Raw genomic sequence first — 19,327 nt, 5'->3', positions numbered from 1 at the left:
AATTCTATTTGGACCAGTTATTTCCCTTCTGGATTTCTTCTCAAGAGTTAAAAACATCATGTTTTAGTGATATAGTCATACCTATGTTTATAACAACACAATTCCTAGTAGATAAACCTTAGAAGTGAACTGTGTGCCCATCAATAGATGAAGGAATAAAGAAAATGTCATCTATGGAGTACTAGTTAGCCATAAAGGAGGATAAATCTTTAAGAAAATGGATGTACCTTGAGACCAAAATGCTAAGTGAAATGATTCCAATAGACAGTGGGATTCCTTTCTGGAGGCTGATCTCTTGTTGTAGGGTCTAACAGAAACTGAGAGCAACTGAGGTGTCATCCCCATGGCTACTCTCTGGTAGACACTCAAAGTTTCCTTAGAGGAAATTGGCTCCCAATCACAGACAAATCACCAATCTATCTATGTATCTCTCTGCTAGTAAATAAGCTCTCCCTAAACTTTCCAAAGATTACCCCTGGTTTCAGCAATTAGGCTGAAGTAGTTTGCAACAACTATTTACACTTCACAGCAGCTCATAGGAGAATGATTTGCATTTGTGCCTTACGTATGTTAATTATGCGTAAATAGCCTTTTTCTTTTTTTTTTTGTTTTTTTTTTTTTTTTTTTTTTTTTGAAAATTCTCTTTTTTTGAGCAGCGCGTCCGGAGGTCCCGCGGATCTGTCTCTTGCTTCAACAGTGTTTGGACGGAACAGACCCGGGGACTCCTTTTTTTTTTTTTTTTTTTTTTTAAATCTCCCATCCACTCTCCAGGTACAAATTTTGGGACCATCTTCTCGACCATCTGCTCCTTCCAGGGCCAGCCTACACCGTTCTTTTGTGGGTAGCTCCTTCCCGCTGATCAGCAATGACCTCTCAGATTCGTCAGAATTATTCCACCGAGGTGGAGGCTGCCGTCAACCGCTTGGTGAACCTGCACTTGCAGGCCTCCTACACCTACCTCTCTCTGGGCTACTATTTCGACCGCGACGATGTGGCTTTGGCGGGCGTGGGCCATTTCTTCCGTGAGCTGGCCAAGGAGAAACGTGAGGGTGCCGAGCGCCTCCTGAAAATGCAAAACCAGCGCGGCGGCCGCGCGCTCTTCCAGGACGTGCAGAAGCCTTCTGAGGATGAGTGGGGTAAGACCCTTGATGCTATGGAAGCGGCTCTGACCCTGGAGAAGAGCCTGAACCAAGCTCTTCTGGATCTCCATGCCTTGGGCTCTGCCAAGACAGACCCTCATGTCTGTGATTTTCTGGAGAACCACTTCCTAGATGAGGAAGTGAAGCTCATCAAGAAGATAGGTGACCACCTCACTAACCTCCGCAGGTTAGACGGTCCCCAGGCTGGGCTGGGCGAGTACCTCTTTGAAAGGCTCACACTTAAGCACGACTAGGAGGCCCCAGAGCCTGGCAGTATCTGAGGGGCTCCAGCATCACTGGCATCAGGGCTTTGGCTGGACCCTCTCCCTCCAGCCACTAGGCAGTTTTTTCACCTCTTTGGAGTCCCCTCCCAAATCTTGGACCAAAAGAAAAATAAAGCCTTTCACAGCAAAAAAAAAAAAAAAAAAAAGAAAAAAGAAAAAGAAAATTCTCTTTTTTATTTAAAGGGAAAAAAAACAAAACAGCATAAGGTTACAAGTAATACAGAATTTCAAAAAAAACAGTAAGAAATCACTAGTTTATAGATTAAATATTGTCATCTTAGAAATAGTTGTTCAAGTTACAGGATTAAAGCATACAAAGTGGACATCCAAACAGTGAGACTGAAAACAGTTGTGTTCAATGATGCAACAAAAACTTAGTAATATGGTCATCTATCTTAACACACCTAAACATACTTGCAGTTGTATCCTTTAGAGCACTTTTTTTTCCTCTCTTTTACAACAACATTTACACATTTTGGGTTTTAGCCCTCCCATAGTTCTTATTACATTTTTTGGAAGAGAATAAAACCAAATATGACAAAACAAAGCAGTCAGTCAAATCAAATGATGGACATAGCACATGATGTAAAAACAGAATACAAGGTAATCAACAATGGTTACCATAATGCCTCTTGCTACGTTAAAAAGAATTGCCTATATCATTAGGTATAATAAAATTGAACAAAACAGTACAGAACAAGACCAATAAAACCTAAACATTGGAGACATTACAGGACTTCAAAAGAAGATAATAGCCAAACCAGAATGGGAGTCATAGTAAATCTTATTGCCTTCAAAGTAGTTGCCTACACCCTCAAACTTGATACTATCAAACAAAACAGAACAGAGTAAAATCAGTCAAAACAGGATGGTGGGAGCAATACAGGGCTTCAAATCAAGTTAATAGGAAATCAAAAAAGTTACTATAATATCCTGCTAATTTTTTTATTTCTTTCCCTTAATTAAAAAAATAATAAATAAATAAATAATTTTTTTAAAAGGGGGAAGATTGAGATAAAAGAGGACATAACAACATAACAATACAGGTCAAAGCATAACAATTTCGGCAACATGGTGCTTCACCACAAGATAACCCGACTTAATAGTAATTACCATAGTGTCTCTTTCCTTGAAATATTTGAGTATAACTTCATATACTATGGCTTCAAACATATCAAGGCAGTGTGAAACCATTCAAGAGGATGAAAGTATTACAGGGTATTTAGAACCAGCTAATAGAAAATGAACAATGGTTTCTATATTATCTCTTTGCCTATAAAAATTTTTGATTATACTATCACATACAATAAAATCCAGTAAGATACAACATGATAAAACCTATGGAGACAGAAGAACAACAGTTTGGTGGGACTTCAAAACAAGATGATATTAAATCAGTATTAGCTATTATGATGTCTTGTTTTCTTCAAAATAGCTGTTCATATCATCACAGGCAATAATATCAAACAGCCCAGAATAAAGCCATTCCAATTAATGAGTGAAAACTTTATAAGGCTTAAAAGCCACATAATGGGTAATCATGATTACCACATACTTTTATATATTTGAATCATTACTTACAATAGGGGAACTATTGGGAATTCATATATGTGAGTTTGATTTATTTCACTTATGAGTATGGTCTCAAGCTGCATCCATTTATTTATAAATATCTCAATGTGATTATTCTTTATAGCTGAGTAGTACTCCATTGTAAAAAAAAAAAAACCCACAACTTTTTTATCCATTCCTCAGTTGATGAACACTTAGGTTATTTCCAAGATCTGGCAATTACAAATTGTGCTGCTATAAACATGGGTGCACATATATCACTGTGGTATGATGCTTTCAGTTCTTCTGGGAATATGTCTAGAAGTAAGATAGCTGGAACAAATGGCACTTCAAATCCCAGCTATTTGAGAAACCCCCAGACTGACCTCCACAATGGTTGCACCAGTCTACACTCCCACCCAACAGTGCAGCAGAGTTCCTATTTCTCCAGCATTTGTTGTTGGTGGTTTTCTTGATCCTGGCCATTCTTTCAGGAGTGAGATGGAATCTCAGTGTGGTTTTAATTTGCATTTCTCTAATGACTAATGATGATGAACATTTTTTCATGTATTTATTTGCCATTTGTATTTCTTCATCTGAGAAGTGTGTATGCATCTCAGATGTCCATTTTTTGGATTGGATCTTTGAAGTTTGGGTATCTGGTTTTTGTTAATTCTTTATATGTTTTAGACAGAAGTCCTTGTCTGAGGGAGAGTTCACTAAGATTTTTTTCCCAGTTTGTGGATTTTCTTTTCACTATGCTGGAGATTTCTTTTGACGTGCAGAAACTTTTTAATAAGAGGTGATCCCAGTTATTGATTCTGGAAAGTATTTCCTGTGCAGTTTGAGTCCTGTTCATGAATTCTCTTACCTACCCCTATGTCTTCAAGGTTTCTACCCAATTTGTTTTCCAATAGATTTAGTGTTTCTGTTTTGATATTCAGATCTTTGATCCATTTAGATTTTAATTTAGTACATGGTGATAGGAATGAGACTAGTTTTAGTTTTCAGCATATGGAGAACCAGTTTTTCCAACACCATTTATTAAAGAGACTATCGTTCTTCCAGTGAACCTGTTTGGCTCCTTTATCAAAGATAAAGTGGTTGAGTGTGTTTGTAGTTGTGGTTGTATCTTCTAATCTATTCCATTGATCTTAGGCTCTGTTTTGATTCCAGTACCATGTTGATTTTACTACGGTTGCTTTGTAGTATAACGTCAAGTCAGGGATTGTGATGCCTCCTGCCTTGCCTTTGTTGCTTAGAACTGTCTTTACTATTCTAGGTCTCTTGCTCCAGATGAATTTTATGAGTGATTTCTCTAGATCTATGAGGTATGTTGATGGTATTTTTATTGGGATTGCATTGAATCTGTATAAGATTTGGGAGAATGGCCATTTTCACAATATTTATTTTTCCTATCCATGAGCAATGGATGTCTTTCCATTTTCTGAGATCATCTTCAATTTCTTTTTTCAGTGTATTGTAATTTTCCCTGTATAGGTCTTTCACTTCTTTTGTAAGAGTAATTCCTAAATATTCATTTTTTTGGATGCAAGTGTGAAGGGTGTGGCTTCTCTTATATCTCTGTCTGTGATTTTGTTGTTAGTGTATGGGAATGCTATTGGCTTTTGAGTATTGATTTTGTATCCAGCTACATTACTGAATTTATTTATTATATCTAAGAGTCTTTCAATGGAGTTTAGGGGTCTTCTATGTAGAGTATCATGGCATCTGCAAACAATGATAATTTAACTTCTTCTTTTCCTATCTTTACCCCTTTTATTCTCTCTCTAATTGCTCTGGCTAGTATTTTCAGTATTATATTAAATAGGAGTGGTGATAAAGGACATCCTTGTCTTGTGCCTGATTTTAAAGTAAAGGCCTTCAATTTTTGGCCATTTAGTATGATACTGGCTCTTGGTTTGTCATAGATGGCCTTTATTACATTGAGGTAAATTCTGTAAAGTTCTTATCATGAATGAATGTTGGACTTTATCGAAAGCTTTTTCTGCATCTATAGATGCACTTTCATTGAGGCGGTTTTTACAGCTTTCAGTGGAATTTTTGATTTCCTGTATATCTCTGTGCATCTGCTTTATGTATTCTGTTTGTTTCTTATATTGCTCATCTAGAGATTCTATCTTTTTGTTTAGTTGCTCCAATTTTTTAACTGTGTTTTCTTTAGATATATTCAGCATCTCTTCACTTCTTTTATCATTTCTTCTTTTACCTAGATTATTTCTAGTTTGAATTCCTTTAAAGCTTCCTGGAGTTGCTTATTTCAGTTGTTATTATGTCTGATATTTGAGGTGTATGTCATATATTTTCTTTTGTATACATCACTCCTAAGGTTTCTTTGGATGGGCTGGAGGTTTGAGATTGTAATTTGGTCTTTTGTTTTGTCATTATCCTATACTTCTGTGTTTCAAGTGTTTCGAGTGTTATTCTAAGGCTTCCTCAGGGTCTGTTGGAAATCTTCTTCTATGCCCTCTCAGCTCGTGGGACTCTGGCACCCAGTTCCCTGGATTGATAGAGGGTCACTAGGGGTGGCGCAGGCCAGGCTCAAGCCCAGCCTCTGGAACCGGTGGCGCCTGCCTGCTTGCTTAGAACTCCACAGTCCTCCAAGCACAGCCAGGAACAGGGAGGCGGATGCAACCACCCCAGACCTGCCGAGCTATTCCAGTGCACCCGGAAGGTGCAAGGGTGATAGCCTTTTTCTTTTAAGTGGGCATAGAAGATTGATACGCCTTTACTAATGCTTAAAACTTGACTGCTAAGTTCAACCTGTGAGCTTCAAAGATACAAAAATTTAAATAAAGCACAGCCATGTTCCAATGCTTGGAAAGATTCCCAAGGTGATTAGATGGGTAACACTTCTTGAAGACCTTTTGCCCTAGGGCTAAGGAATTCCCCAAGTGATGTGTTGCTTTTATCTCTCTCAAAAAGGGATCTCCTTCACAGCACAGCCAGAGAACTGCTTTAACCACTTGCAATTCAACTATTTACATATATCCTATTCCAATGAACAAAAAGCAATAATGCGTTACAAAGTTATGCCTCCTTCTTTAAACATTCCTGACCAATTGTAACTTAAGTTTATAAATGTGTTATAGAAATAGAGTTCACAAACTACCTGGGAAGATAAGATTGCATGTCAGTTTAAGAGAAGGAAGGCTGCTCAAATTTTGACTTCTACTCTCTCCACCTGCCCTGAGTGGAATCAGCCCGAGGGATGTCTTGAAGACATTATCAAATAGAAATAAGAAGGGGACATACAATTTTTTGTTGTTGTTGTTCTCTTCCTTGCAGTTCACAAATGGTGCTGACTCATAGGAAAAGGCTGGTGTCTGCCTCTCCCCACAGCAGCCCATGCATGGTGCCAATTTGCAGGGAGGCTGGAATACATTCTTAAGTGCTAGAAGATGTTCAACACTTGCATGTTGCTTTTTACATTACACACATGGGTAGCTCAATGTCAAAATCTCTTACTCCTTTGGAATGCATTCTTAAGCACTAGAAGATGTCTCACCCTTACATGTTGAAAAGGAGCCATTTGATATTTCTCTGCACATGTTCACAGCCAACCTAGCCCCTAGAGCCAAAATGGAATTCAGACAGAAGTATTAAATATTACGCTATCTTACATCTAGAGGCATACTGTAAAAGAGAGGGAAAGTGGTCAGAATTGTCTTACACTCAGACTGTCCTTGCATTAAGAAATACTCCTTATTTATGTACTAAATGTAAATGTGAGCCACAGAAAAACCAGGCACCTCAGGGCTTTAAGACATTTACTGTCCCAGAGCCTGAGACTGCTTCTCCCAAATTTTACAACTTAGGAACAAAACAGCTTAATGAAAACCACACCCACCCTTACTCAGCCTAGAGCTTCCCCTACTTGCCCTTCCAGTCTTAAGGATGGTTCTTCTAGCTCAGCTATAATCAAGGTCTCTGCAGTGACACACCCATCCTTAGCTGAGTTTATGCTAGCTCCTCAAGGACAATATCCTTTACAGGAAGTAAATGGACAATTTGGAACTTCCCGAATTCACTTGCCTTTTTCACTCAGTGACCTAAAACAGATAAAGTTAGATTTGGAAAATTTTCAGATGACCCTAATAAGTACAATGAAGTTCTTAAAAAACTTACTTAGAACTAGGAGCTAGATTGGAAAGATGTAGTGTTACTCTTAAATGAACTATTGACTTCTAGTGAGAGATAAACAGCCTTACAAGCTGCTATTGCATTTGGAGATGAATGTCATATTTCTAATTTTAGAAGGCCAGAAGATAGACAGCCACGGTAACTACCAATTCCCACTAGATGCGAGGCAGCCCCTATGCAAGACCCCTACTGGCCTACCAACCAGATGGGAAACTGGAATATGAAACATTACTAAGTATGTGTTCTTGAAGGTCTAAAAAGAATTAGAACTAAACAATTCGATTATTTTAAATTATCAGTTATTCAACAAGAAACAAAGGGTCATTCCTCTACCATCTTAGATCACTTATGAGAGGCACTAATAAAACATACTACTTTAGATCCTGATTTGATAGAGGAACAAATTATTCTTAAAGGTAATTCTTTTATCCAGTCAGCCTCAGATGTTAGAAGAAAGTTAGAAAAGATGACTTTTGCTCCAGATAGTTCACTTGACACTTTAGTAAAAATTGCCTCCTCAGTATTTTATACATATGATGAGACGGCCAAAGGGAGAAAACAAAGAGACTGGGAGAAAGCAGCTGCCTTTGTAGCAGCATTAAGACAAACAGACCCTAAGTCTGATTCTTGGGGCTCCAAGACGAGGTCAATAACAATTACCTGCTATGCTGCCACAAGCCAGGCCACCTAAAGAGGGACTGCCTGCCTTAAGTAGGCCCCCAGGCCATTCCCCAGCTGCAAAGGTGACCACTGGAGGTCTGACTTCCCTCTGAGGTAAAGGCCCCAGAGTTCAGACCATTAGATCAGTTGGTCCAGCAAGACTGAAGGACCCAGGGGACTCTGTCGTCTTCCTCTGGCCAGACTGTCATTTCTACATAGAAGCCCAAGCTATAGAGGGAGAAAAAAACCAGCCTATTGCTGGACACTGGTGTGTGTCTCTCAGTCCTCCTTTTCAAACCTGGCCTTCCTTGCAGCCAGCTACCTCAGTGAAAGGAGTCACTGAGGAAGTAATTAGCTATTTTCCACAATTCTTAGGCTGCAACTGGGATGGCTTTCTTTTTACACATTTGTTTTTTATTATGCCTGAAAGTCCAGTTCCCCTCTCAGGGAGAGATACTTTATCATGTTTAAATACTGTGATATATTGGCACCCAGGTCAGGTACGCTGCTTCCCCTCATGGAGACAGAAATGAATCCTGAAGTATGAGCAACTAAAGGTAAAACAGGTTGGGCCATAAGAGCTGCTCCAGTACAGATATATCTCAAATATTCTATTTTTCCTCAATAGAGACAATATCCTTTAAAACCTGAAGTTAAGAAAGGATTACTACCTATAATTGGTAACCTAAGGGCACAAAGTTTACCTGAGCCCTGTAATAGTCTGTGCAATAATCCAATCTTGGGAATTCAAAAACCCAATGAGAAATGGAGGTGAGCACAAGACCTTAGACTGATAAATGAGGCAGTAGTGCCACATCTAGTGGCACCTAACCTACACACTCTCCTTTCTCAGATCCCAGAAGACGCCAGTTGGTTCTGAGTGTTAGATTTAAAAGATGCCTTCTTACGTATTTCTTTACATTCAGATTCCCAGGTTTTTTTTGCTTTTGAAAACCTACATGAGTAGGCTTCTAAATTAATATGGACAGTGCTTCCCTAAGGGTTCAGAGATAGTCCACATCCTTTTGGACAAGTGCTTTCTCATAACTTGGCATGTTTTGAGTTTTCCCAGGTCACAGTGTTATAATATGTAGACAAAAAAGTCAATATTTATGCTGATTTGAAACATGCTTTCCTTATATTTTCAAATATGGCATAAGTATATATGGTTAAACCCCACTTTAGAAAAACTAATAAAGGCTACCCACAATTAGATGGTATTAGACATTCTAACAGCACCACAGGGGGGTACCTGTGCAATTGTGATCTTGTTTTGAAAACCTGTATTGTTATCATTTTGGGTTTTCATGTTATTGTAATTTATTTGTCTCCTTTATTTCTTGTTTTTCTTGTGTTTTTTGTTTGGTTTTTTCCCCCTCTTTAAATAAAAAAAAAGAAGAAATTCTGAAACAAGCAAAAAAAATAAGTAAAATTACCGGTAGTTTCTTTAAGTTTCAGGAGACTGAGGCAGTGTTGAACACATAAAATATGGAGGACATTTTAGGATGACAAAACTACTCCATATGATTTTTTTTATAGTGAACATATGTCAATATGCATTTATCAAAACCCATAGACTTTTACAACACAAAGAAATTAAGTAATATTTCTTTAAAAATCAATTAGGTGACAGGGATATCTCAGTATGAAATGTAAACTATGCTGAAATGTGCTAATTGTACTATGATGTTGTCTCACTGAAGAATGTGGAAGAAAGGTGTTGAAGTAAGCCACTTTTCAAGTGAGTGAAATTTGTATAGCGAAATGCAAAAAAACTCACATAAGCCCTATATAAGTACCGTACTATAGCCAATAAAGTTATGGGGGATATGTAACAGTTCTGATACAATTATACACATATACTGGAATATCAGAAATAAGTAAATATATGATAGATAGCAAACTAGTTGTCTTGTGATTGCAATAGATTATAGACAAGCAAAGTTAGGTGGGCTACAATTTGTAAATTACAAGTGGAGATATGTAGATACAGATGGTTACACAAAGAAATTCCTGCATATACAAATATGTATAGATATGGCCATACACCAAATTAGCATACACATGTATATGCTTGCGGTGTCACTGAGAAGCAAATATACCCTAGTGGCAACCAGCACAACAAGCAATTTCAGGTTCTAGTAACAGGAAATAAAAGGAACCAGGACTCCCTGGAAAAATGAGTGGTTCTAGCACTAGTGAATGAAATATACAAGGTGTATCAGATATTTTGGTGTACAAAAAAAGTAAGAAAGTTCTAAACAAAAAATCCACACTCGACATTAATGAGAATGTGTCAAAGCAACTCAGGAACCAAATGAAAGGGCTCTCAATGGCCAAAGGTGGGCCAAAATTTAAGCAACAATATAAAATAAAGTAGTAGTATTGAAGTGTAAGTCAAAGTATAAAATAAATATTCACAGATGATGTAAATAACGAGGAGGAAAAAACAAATCTCCCATGCAGATTAATTCCAAACAATTTAAATAGATCTATATTGATCTTTCAAAGAAGCAGAATAAAATTCACCTCTCCCTGCCTCAAGGCTGAACTTAGTGGCCCCCGTTAAAAGTCCAGTATGGTGATGGAAGGAAGAAATTTTACAGGGAGGGTTTGACATAATAAAAGTCAACAGTGACCTAGTGATAGTGCCTTTGTGACATGAGGGTATGCAAACACTATTTTATCACTGAAATCTTCCTTGCAAAAAAGCCCATAATCCCAGTATGGTCAAGAGAAAAACATCAGACAAACCCCAGTAGAAAGGCATTCTACAAAAAACTGGGACAGAATTACTCAAAACTATCATCAAAAATAAGTCAAAAGGAATCTAAGGAGACACAACTACTAAATATAATGTGATATATCATATATATATATATATATATATATTATAGGATTCTAGGAAGAAAAAAAGAATTAGGTAAAAATTTCGTAAATAAAGTATGAACTTCAATTAATAATAATTTAACAACATTGGCTCATTAGTTGCAAGAAGTACATCATACTAGTGTAAGATGTTAATCAAAAGGAGCCCTGAGTGAGAGATACATGAAAACTACGATTTTGCTTAATCTAAGACCTTTCTAAATGACAGAGTTTTGTTTTAAAACCAATCAATATAATTCATTGAGTTACATACGCATATACTGCTTATTTGGAAAGGTTTTCATTTTGTGCATTTGTTAAACATCAAGAGATGGTGAAGAAGGGATAAAAAAATATGAAATCAGTGAACACCGCTAAGACATTGAATTTACAGTATATCAGGGTACAGTCTTAGCTCTTTTTCATTAGGATACAAAACAAGTATCTAGTGTAACAAGCACTGGCTTCCAGGCAAGATGAGTTCAATGTTTGAAGGTCAGATTTTTCTGGTGTTTCTTCTTTTGGACAAAGACCTAGTTTTCTATATCACAGGGAAGGCAGTAAATGTCATTTACTCTGGAACAGCCTATGATGCGTATCACCACTCTCACTTTCAAAGACAATCACTTTCCTAGAGTACCTCCTTCCACATACTATACTGCCTCCAGGCTTCACTGGGGTACTTGATGAATGTGACACATTTGAAGCTGGTCTGCATTGTGTCTGCCTCACCCACGCAATGTACTGCTCCATCCTCCTTGTCTGTTTCAGCCCACACTTTTATCTCCCTCACGCTATGTGCACTGATGGTGAGAGGAAAAATGATCCATCAAGAATTAAGAATTTATGCTAGGATATTTTAGTCTAATTCTGGGTTTTCGGTGACAGAGAGATAAAGAGAAATTTCAAAAGATATATGTGAGAAAATATGCATTCCAAACCCAATTTTGACAGGATGTAGTTATAAGACCTTTGAAGTTACTTGACCTCTTCTCTGAGCCAACCACTTGTCTGTAAAATGAGGGAGTTAGACTAGACTTACAAAGATCTGCAGGCTCTCGCCAAAAATAATGCTGTGATCGACTGAGCTATAAAGCAAGCTCACTCTCTAAAACCTCTTATTAACTTTCCCAAGCCAGTTCTTTTTCTATCAGCAGACAAGAGTGGGTATTAAGCATCCTAGTATAATTTCCTCAAGGGAAATGTATAATTCACAAATGTCTAATTGAGAATAGAGCCCTCAACCCAGCACCCCCTCAGTGCCATGCGCACAGTGGACATTTAAGAACTGTGTGTTTAAGTATTAAATAAAGATAAAAAGTGGAAGCAAAAAAAAAATTTTTTTAAATCCTTCTTTGAGTTTCACATGCTACCTTCTGATTGGTACATGTGCCTGCTCCTGGTGTTGATAGCAGGGCCAGTAGCCAGGAGTCTGGAGATAGCGCTATAGCAGACACCCCAAAGAAGCATCTTCCCCCTGGTTATAAGAGCTGGCTCCCTCACAGTGGACTGAAGTTTGAGCCAAGTCTCAGTCTTCTTCAGACAGGATCTGCTGAGATTAGAAAAACTCAAACAGGGTCAAACCATGATTCCCATTGTCGACATGACACAGGAAAATGAAGAATGCAAGATTTATCTCTCAGAGTACCTCAGTGACATAAGTTCTGTAACACTCTGGCACCCAGAGTTACAGGTATATGAACCATCATGTGGGCTCTTGGTAATTTCCTGTTTCACCTAGTTTTCTTCCCACACTTTCATTCCACTAATCAGCAGTAGTCATTCCACAACCACAGGCCACTAGCCTATCCATCTTCTCCAGCACCCAAGCTCCCCAGTTGACTCAAAGCAAACCTATTTCTTTCCTCAGATTGTCAACCCTCACATCTGCCAGTTAACAAATTCAGCTAATTCTCCTTTAGCAATATGTCTCATGTATCATTTCCTCCCTTGTATTTTAGCCAGGGAAACTGCGACCTTCATCATTGCCTCCTAGAGTATTGCTATCTCCCTCCCCACAAGCCCTCAGATATACCAAGGGCAGGATTATCTTTCTGAAACATAGGTCTAGTCATTATAATTCTTCTGTTTCTATTTTAAAAAAAAAGAAAGAAAAATAGATCTGGGGGAAGAGGTGAGGGGTGGGTATGGGTGTGGCAAAGGGATCAGAGAGAGAGAGAAATCCAGACTTTGGAAAATAACAACTTGAAGAAGAAAAAAAGAGTAATAGATCTCCAGGAACCAAGAAGGCTCTCACATGCACATTAAAACCTACAGAGAAATTAAAGAGACAAAACACAATATGGAGAAAAGAAGGACAATATACATTTTTACTCCAAGCTCTCAGCCTTGTTTCTGAAAAAACAAAGAGAAAGCTTGGGACTCCGAAGAGCTTCAGGGTGAAACACAGCAGTGGAACAGACTGGCTGTGAGCTACAGGTAGAGTGCATGATTCCGCTACCATGTGACTCCCTCAAGAAGCAATAGCTGGTAAGTGACCCTAATTGAAGTACCCACCCTATCCTCTAGAGAGTGCTTGGTCAGATGCCATTCTAGCAAAGGGTGGATTGTTTAAACGTGGTTTAAAGCAGCTTCAAGGTGGCTTCAATTCAGAGTTCCCAATGTTACATTCCCACAGTGACTGAGTGAGAGACATTCATTCATGGTAGACAACCTTGGTTAGGATGAAAATCTAGGTCAGGATGAAAAGAGACCCCCTAAGAAATTTAAGCTAAAGGACAAATTAGGAACAAGACAAGGATATCCACTATCACCTCTCCTATTCAATATAGTCCTGGAAACTAGCCAGAGCAATTAGACAAGAGAAAGAAATAAAAGGAATAAAGATAGGAAAGAAAAAAATTAGAAATTATCATTACTCACAGATGACATGATACTCTACATAAAAGACCTTAAAATCTCCACCAAAAGACTTCTGGAACTAAAAAAACCAAGTTTAGTAGCATAGCAAGATACAAAGTCAACACACAAAACTGATATCATTCCTGTACACCAATAATAATCCCATTGAGAAATAAATTAAAGAAATGACACCTTTCACAACAGCATCAAGAAAAATGAAATACTTAAGAATTACCTAACCAAGGAAATTAAAGAATTCTACAATGAAAACTACAGTACACTGAAAAAGAGGACATAAAATGGAAAGATACTCTCTGTTCCTTGATAAGTAGAACCAATATAGTCAAAAGGGCCATACTTCCAAAACTATTATACTAATTTAAGGCAATATTAATCAATATACAGATAGCATTTGTTATGGATTAAAAACTGGTGGTACGGGCTGGGGATTTAGCTCAGCGGCATAAGCGCCTGCCTTGCAAGTATGCGGTTGTGAGTTCGATCCCTGGTACAGATAAAAATGAAAAAGACAAAAAAAAAAAAAAAAAAAAAAAACAGAAGCACTGAATCTACTAGAAGACAAAATAGGTAAACCTCTTAAAGACACAGGGACAGGCAAAGACTTTCTGAACAAAACTCCTATTGCATAAGAGGTAATGCCCATAATCAACAAATGGGATCACATCAAATCAAAAGGCTGCTGCACAGCAAAGGAAACAACCAACAGAGTAAAGAGACATACAGTATGGCAAAAAAAAATTATCAACTCCTCCTTACATAAAATACTAATATTCAGAAAATATAAAAGACTCCAAAAAACTAGACCACCGCCCCCAAAACTTAAAGATTCAATCAAAAATGGGCATCTACAATGAATGGACACTTTTGAGATGAAGAAATATGAACAACCAATAAATACATGAAAAAGTGTTCAACATCCCTGGCCATTTAAAAGTGCAAATCAAAGCAACAATGAGATTCCATCTCATTCCAGAAAGAATGGCTATTACCAAGAAAGTACCAACAACAAATGCTAGCAAGGCTGCAGGGAGGGGGCATGTAGAACCCTTCCTCATTGTGGGCAGGAATGAAACTGGTACAATCACTATGGGAATTTTCAAAAACTAAAAATAAGAATTCCATTTGCCCCAGCTAGTTCCCTTCTAGGTATCTTCCCGAAAGAGTCGAAGACATCATACTACAGTGATGTATGTATACTCATGTATAAACAGCACAATTCATGATAGCTAAATCTAGGAAGCAGCATCCATCAACAAATAATAGACAAATAAAATGTGGTATTTATACTTAATGGAATATTAGTCTGCCACAAAGAAGGATAAACTTGAGTCATTTATAGGAAGATGGATGTACTTTGAAACCATAATGAAATAAACCAGACACATAAGTTTAAATATTGTATGATTTCTCTTACAAGAAACCCAAAATATAAAGTGAAATATAAAAGACAGTGAATAGGGGGAAAAAAGAACAAAAAAACTTATTGTGATCCAACGTGAACAAGGTATCTAAAAGTGTACCTTGATTTAACATAATTATTTTAGGTGCTTTATACATTTTTTGGCCTGTTAGTCTGGCTGTTAATCTATATTTATAATAATTAACTTAATAAGGACTTAGGAAATAAATAAATAAATCTGATGCTGCCAAAAAGTTTTTAAATAAATTTTAAAATTTAAAAAGGGAGTGGAGAAGGAGAAAAAACAAAGAATTGAGATGTATTATGTTGTCATTATTATGTTGTCCTTAGTGCAATGATTAGAAATAAGTGCCTTTTAGTACCTGGAAACACAATGACATATATTCTGTTTGCATAGCACATCTACCGATTCCCCACAATGAATGGAATCATTATGTACTTACAAACATCCACTAATAAAAACCAAAAGTTATAGAAGAAAAAAATATACAAATAAAACATTCCATTATCTGCAGCCGTTGGCGCATTACATAGGGTCTAGTCATAAAACAAGACTTTGTGGTCACCAAAGTAAAATGTGAAGAAAGATAAGCTGTGAAAGAGCGGCTCCAAATCTTCTAAAGAATAAATTCAACTTATTCATCTAATGTGCAGTCTCAGACTCCAGATTTCTTTCTAAAACCTTGCCCACAGTCTGTTCCTGAGGGCCATGATGTTGAGGTGACCCTGGTGTCCTGCGTACCCCAGACCCCAGCTCTGGACCTGACTCTCTCTGCGTAAGTCCTCTTGCTTCCCACCACTAAGTCCATGTACACATTCATCTTCTCCAGCACATTCACTTTTCTTCTCCGTCAAAATTCATCTCTTTCCCTTGTTTTCTTTAATTACTATGATTTATAGCACATTTAACTATTTGTGTTATTTTTATATTGTCTTCTTACTTCCCTGCCATGCTTGAGCGGAAAAAAGCCATATTATTATGATCTTATTATGCTCATTTCATCTCCTAATGGTATGGAAAGCACAAAGAAACAAAAGATCTAACTCTATTCCAATTCATTTCCCATATAGTTACATTTAATGTATTTAATAACCCTGCAAAGTATTATTATCCTTATTACCATATCATTTGTTTTATAGAAGAGGAAGCTCAGGTGCACAGAATTTCAGCGTAGACCCACAGACATGCAGTTCATTGGTGAAGCTAACCCATGATAGCCATGCATCTCCTCCCACATCATCACACAGCTGAACACAAGGATTGCAGATGTCCTGGGACCCAAAAATAGGTGCTAGGTTAAATTTCTATTCCAATGTTATATGAATGATAATAATTGTTCACTTACAAAATGTACAGGCCAACTGCACCATAACATAGTTGATGAGGGCTTCAACCTCTCTTCATTGTACCATACATTACATGTATTCACATTTCCTAGATTTTTATTCATAATAAAAGCAGAAATTAGCCTGGGTTCTACCCACAGATAACCAATTTTGCTTCTTATCTCACTAGGACCTCTTCCCTCTTCCTGCCTCTACCTAAGTCATGCAGCAAACAATGCACACAGCCCTGTACAGACAGAGGCCAATAGGTACAGTTCCAAGTCACACAGGGTACTCATTTAGAGTGGTTCAAGGCCTTTGAACAAACCTCGGGGCCAGAATCTTTTCTCTCTCAGATCCATCCATCTCCTTACACTTACACATCCACCCATTTTTTTGCAAGATGGCTGAATAATGACACCTCTTTTTCCTTTTGTTATAACTTGTATTTAAATGCGTGTGCTCTTACCTTACAGTTAAGTGGATACCCTCCAAGAATCCACGAAGTTTGCCTTGTTTTTTGTGTGCAGAAAGCATTTCAATTAAACAAGAGAAACAAGTCTCATCAACTTTAAGCAACAAAAAAGAATACACAATGAATGGCATTTCTATTTTGCTGGAATGTTAATTAATCAAACAGAGTTGACAAGGATAAGTGGTCTCACAAGGCAGGGGAACAAGAGTTCTCCCTGTTTTATAAATAATCAAATCAGTGCTTTTGCCTGCAGCCTGCTCAGGGCAGTACTTACAGTTACTTTGGGCCCTAACTTCCTTTCTAATGTTTCCATAGCAACATACATCTTTTTTTTTTTTTCCTTTTTTGGGTTCTTTTTCCCAGATTTCCATGTGAAACATTTGAAGGAAAAGTCTCTTGTCACTAGTGCAAAGACAAGGAAATACTGCCTTTTTTGTGGAAACAGTTACCTTCTGTTTGCATAGGCCCTTCTACAGGGGAAGAATTGTGACAGTTAATCATAATTGTCAATTTGACTGGTTTAAGATCTGCCTATGGGATAAGTAAAGCACACTTTTGAGTGTGTCTGGGTGAGTGATGGAGGCATGACCTGGAGATTTATATCTGTTCCATGGCCCCCTCCCCTCTGGCAGTATTCCTCTGCTCTGCTTCTAGGCATCATTGTCTAAATAACTTCACTCTGCCATCCCCTCTTCCCTGATGTTCCTGATCTGAAGCCAGTTGGCCCTAGACTGAATCTTCTGAAACCATGAAGAAAAAAATTATTTTCTCCTGTAAGTCATTGGTATGGGTATTATGTACGAGCAACAAGAAAGCTGACAAATATGCAGTATTAATGTGCACACTAATTTTTACACACAACCTCCCAACAGCCCTGTGAGCAAGGGCATGGTATGCCACCATTTTACAAATCTTACAAGAAAACTTAAAATGAGAAAGTGAAGAAACATGAAAAATGCAACACAGAAAAAGACACAGAATATATATATATATGGCCTCAAATTTGAAACCAAGGGTACTGACTTTAATGATATAATTTCATAATTGTTACAAAAGTAATCAAATGGAATTTTATACTGTTTTACTATTGCAAGATTATTTCAGTTAATCTCTATAACAATCCTGTGAGGAAAGAATTACAGCACTCTTTGCTTCCAGAGAAGGAAGCCAGAGGTTGGAGGAATGACGCACCACATCAAAGATCACAGAAGTGATGTGAGACGTCAGATCGTGCAGGCCATCTCAAACACTAGGAAGTATAATGAGGCGATTTTAAAAGGTTTTAAGAAAGATACAACATGATATTTTTAAAGGGCCATTCTGGTTATGCTGGAAATAGATTGTAGGGAAGAAAAGGTACAGGTAAGGAGACCTAGGAGGACACCACAGGCAAGAGATGGTGATGGGTTGGCTCTGTGGAGCAGGGACTACATGATAAAAGTGACCCAGTTCTGGATAGACTGTAAAGATAAAACCAGCAACATTTTCTTTTTAAACATAAAGTGTAAGAGAAAAGAGGCAAGAAGAAAGGTTTTTGGCTTAAAAATATAATAGTAGTGACTATCAAAGGTAGGGAAAGGATACAACTGTTACAGGTTTGGCAAGAATCAGGGAGACAAGCTCTCAGTTTTGGATAGTTTCACCTTGAGAAGATGATTAGTCATTCAAGCAGAGACTCCAAGTAAGCAGTAGTCCAAACAATCTGAAGTGTAAAAGAAAAATCTGTACTGGACATACAAATTTTGACGCTGCTGTCATATAGAATGTAGGTACAGCCATGAAGCTGGGTGAGATCACCAAGAAAGTTAACATGGACAAAAAAGGAGCACTATGGACTGAGCCCTGGGATACTCCACCACTTAGAGATCAGAGAGAAGAGAAAGAACCAACAATTGAGATTAAGGAGAAAGACGAGGAGGGTGCCATACACTGGAAGCCAAGCATCAAGGAATAGAGAATAAACATCTGTGGATAAAGATTAGTAAGTATCCATGAGCCATAAAAATATGGAGATCAGAGACAAAGTTGACAAGAGCTATTTCCATGGAGGGATTTGACAACAACTCTGATTAAGCAGGTTTAAGAGAAATCAAAGGAAAATAAATCAGAGATAATGAGCATAGATACTGTTTTCCAGAATTTTTATTACAACCAGTGCAACGAAATGGGGCAGCAGCTGATGAGGAAAAGAATCACTATTTGAAGATGTGAGATTGATAATAGGTTCATAAAAATGATTCTGTGAAGACCAAGAAAATCAATGCTGAAACTCAAGAGAAGGACAGAGTTGCTACAATCACGCCCTGAAATAATAAGAGGAGGTTGGGCAAAGCAGGCACTGGCCTTAAACAGGAAAGGCAGAGGGCAGGGTATGGAAGCTGGCAGGGGAGTGGTCAGTGATAGCCTCTTTCAAAGTCTTTCTCAATGCAGTACAAGGTACAGTCATCAACTTCAAGCAACTGGAGAAGGTACTGGAGGTTTATGGTATGAAATAATTGTCATTTGAGGGCATAAAGAGAAGGGTTATTTTACTGATCCTTTACCTTCTGTTGTCGTT

The 19,327-nt window shown here is 37.8% G+C and overlaps 1 protein-coding gene across 1 annotated transcript; it reads left to right on the top strand.

The window, feature by feature from the left end:
• Positions 1-649: 649 nt before the first annotated feature.
• On the top strand, positions 650-1,587 carry LOC100717203 (ferritin light chain). The gene has a single exon (XM_005005057.3). It carries the CDS (start codon positions 866-868, stop codon positions 1,391-1,393), a length of 528 nt encoding a protein of 175 aa, XP_005005114.1. The 5' UTR covers positions 650-865; the 3' UTR covers positions 1,394-1,587.
• The last annotated feature ends 17,740 nt before the right edge of the window (positions 1,588-19,327 follow it).

This window comes from Cavia porcellus, unplaced genomic scaffold (genome assembly GCF_034190915.1).
Source record: "Cavia porcellus strain 051 isolate PalLab524CR breed Dunkin Hartley unplaced genomic scaffold, mCavPor4.1 scaffold_1, whole genome shotgun sequence".
NCBI lineage: Eukaryota > Metazoa > Chordata > Mammalia > Rodentia > Caviidae > Cavia > Cavia porcellus.
The sequence above is the reverse complement of the archived record's forward strand: the minus strand, read 5'-3'. Positions and strand labels throughout refer to the sequence as shown.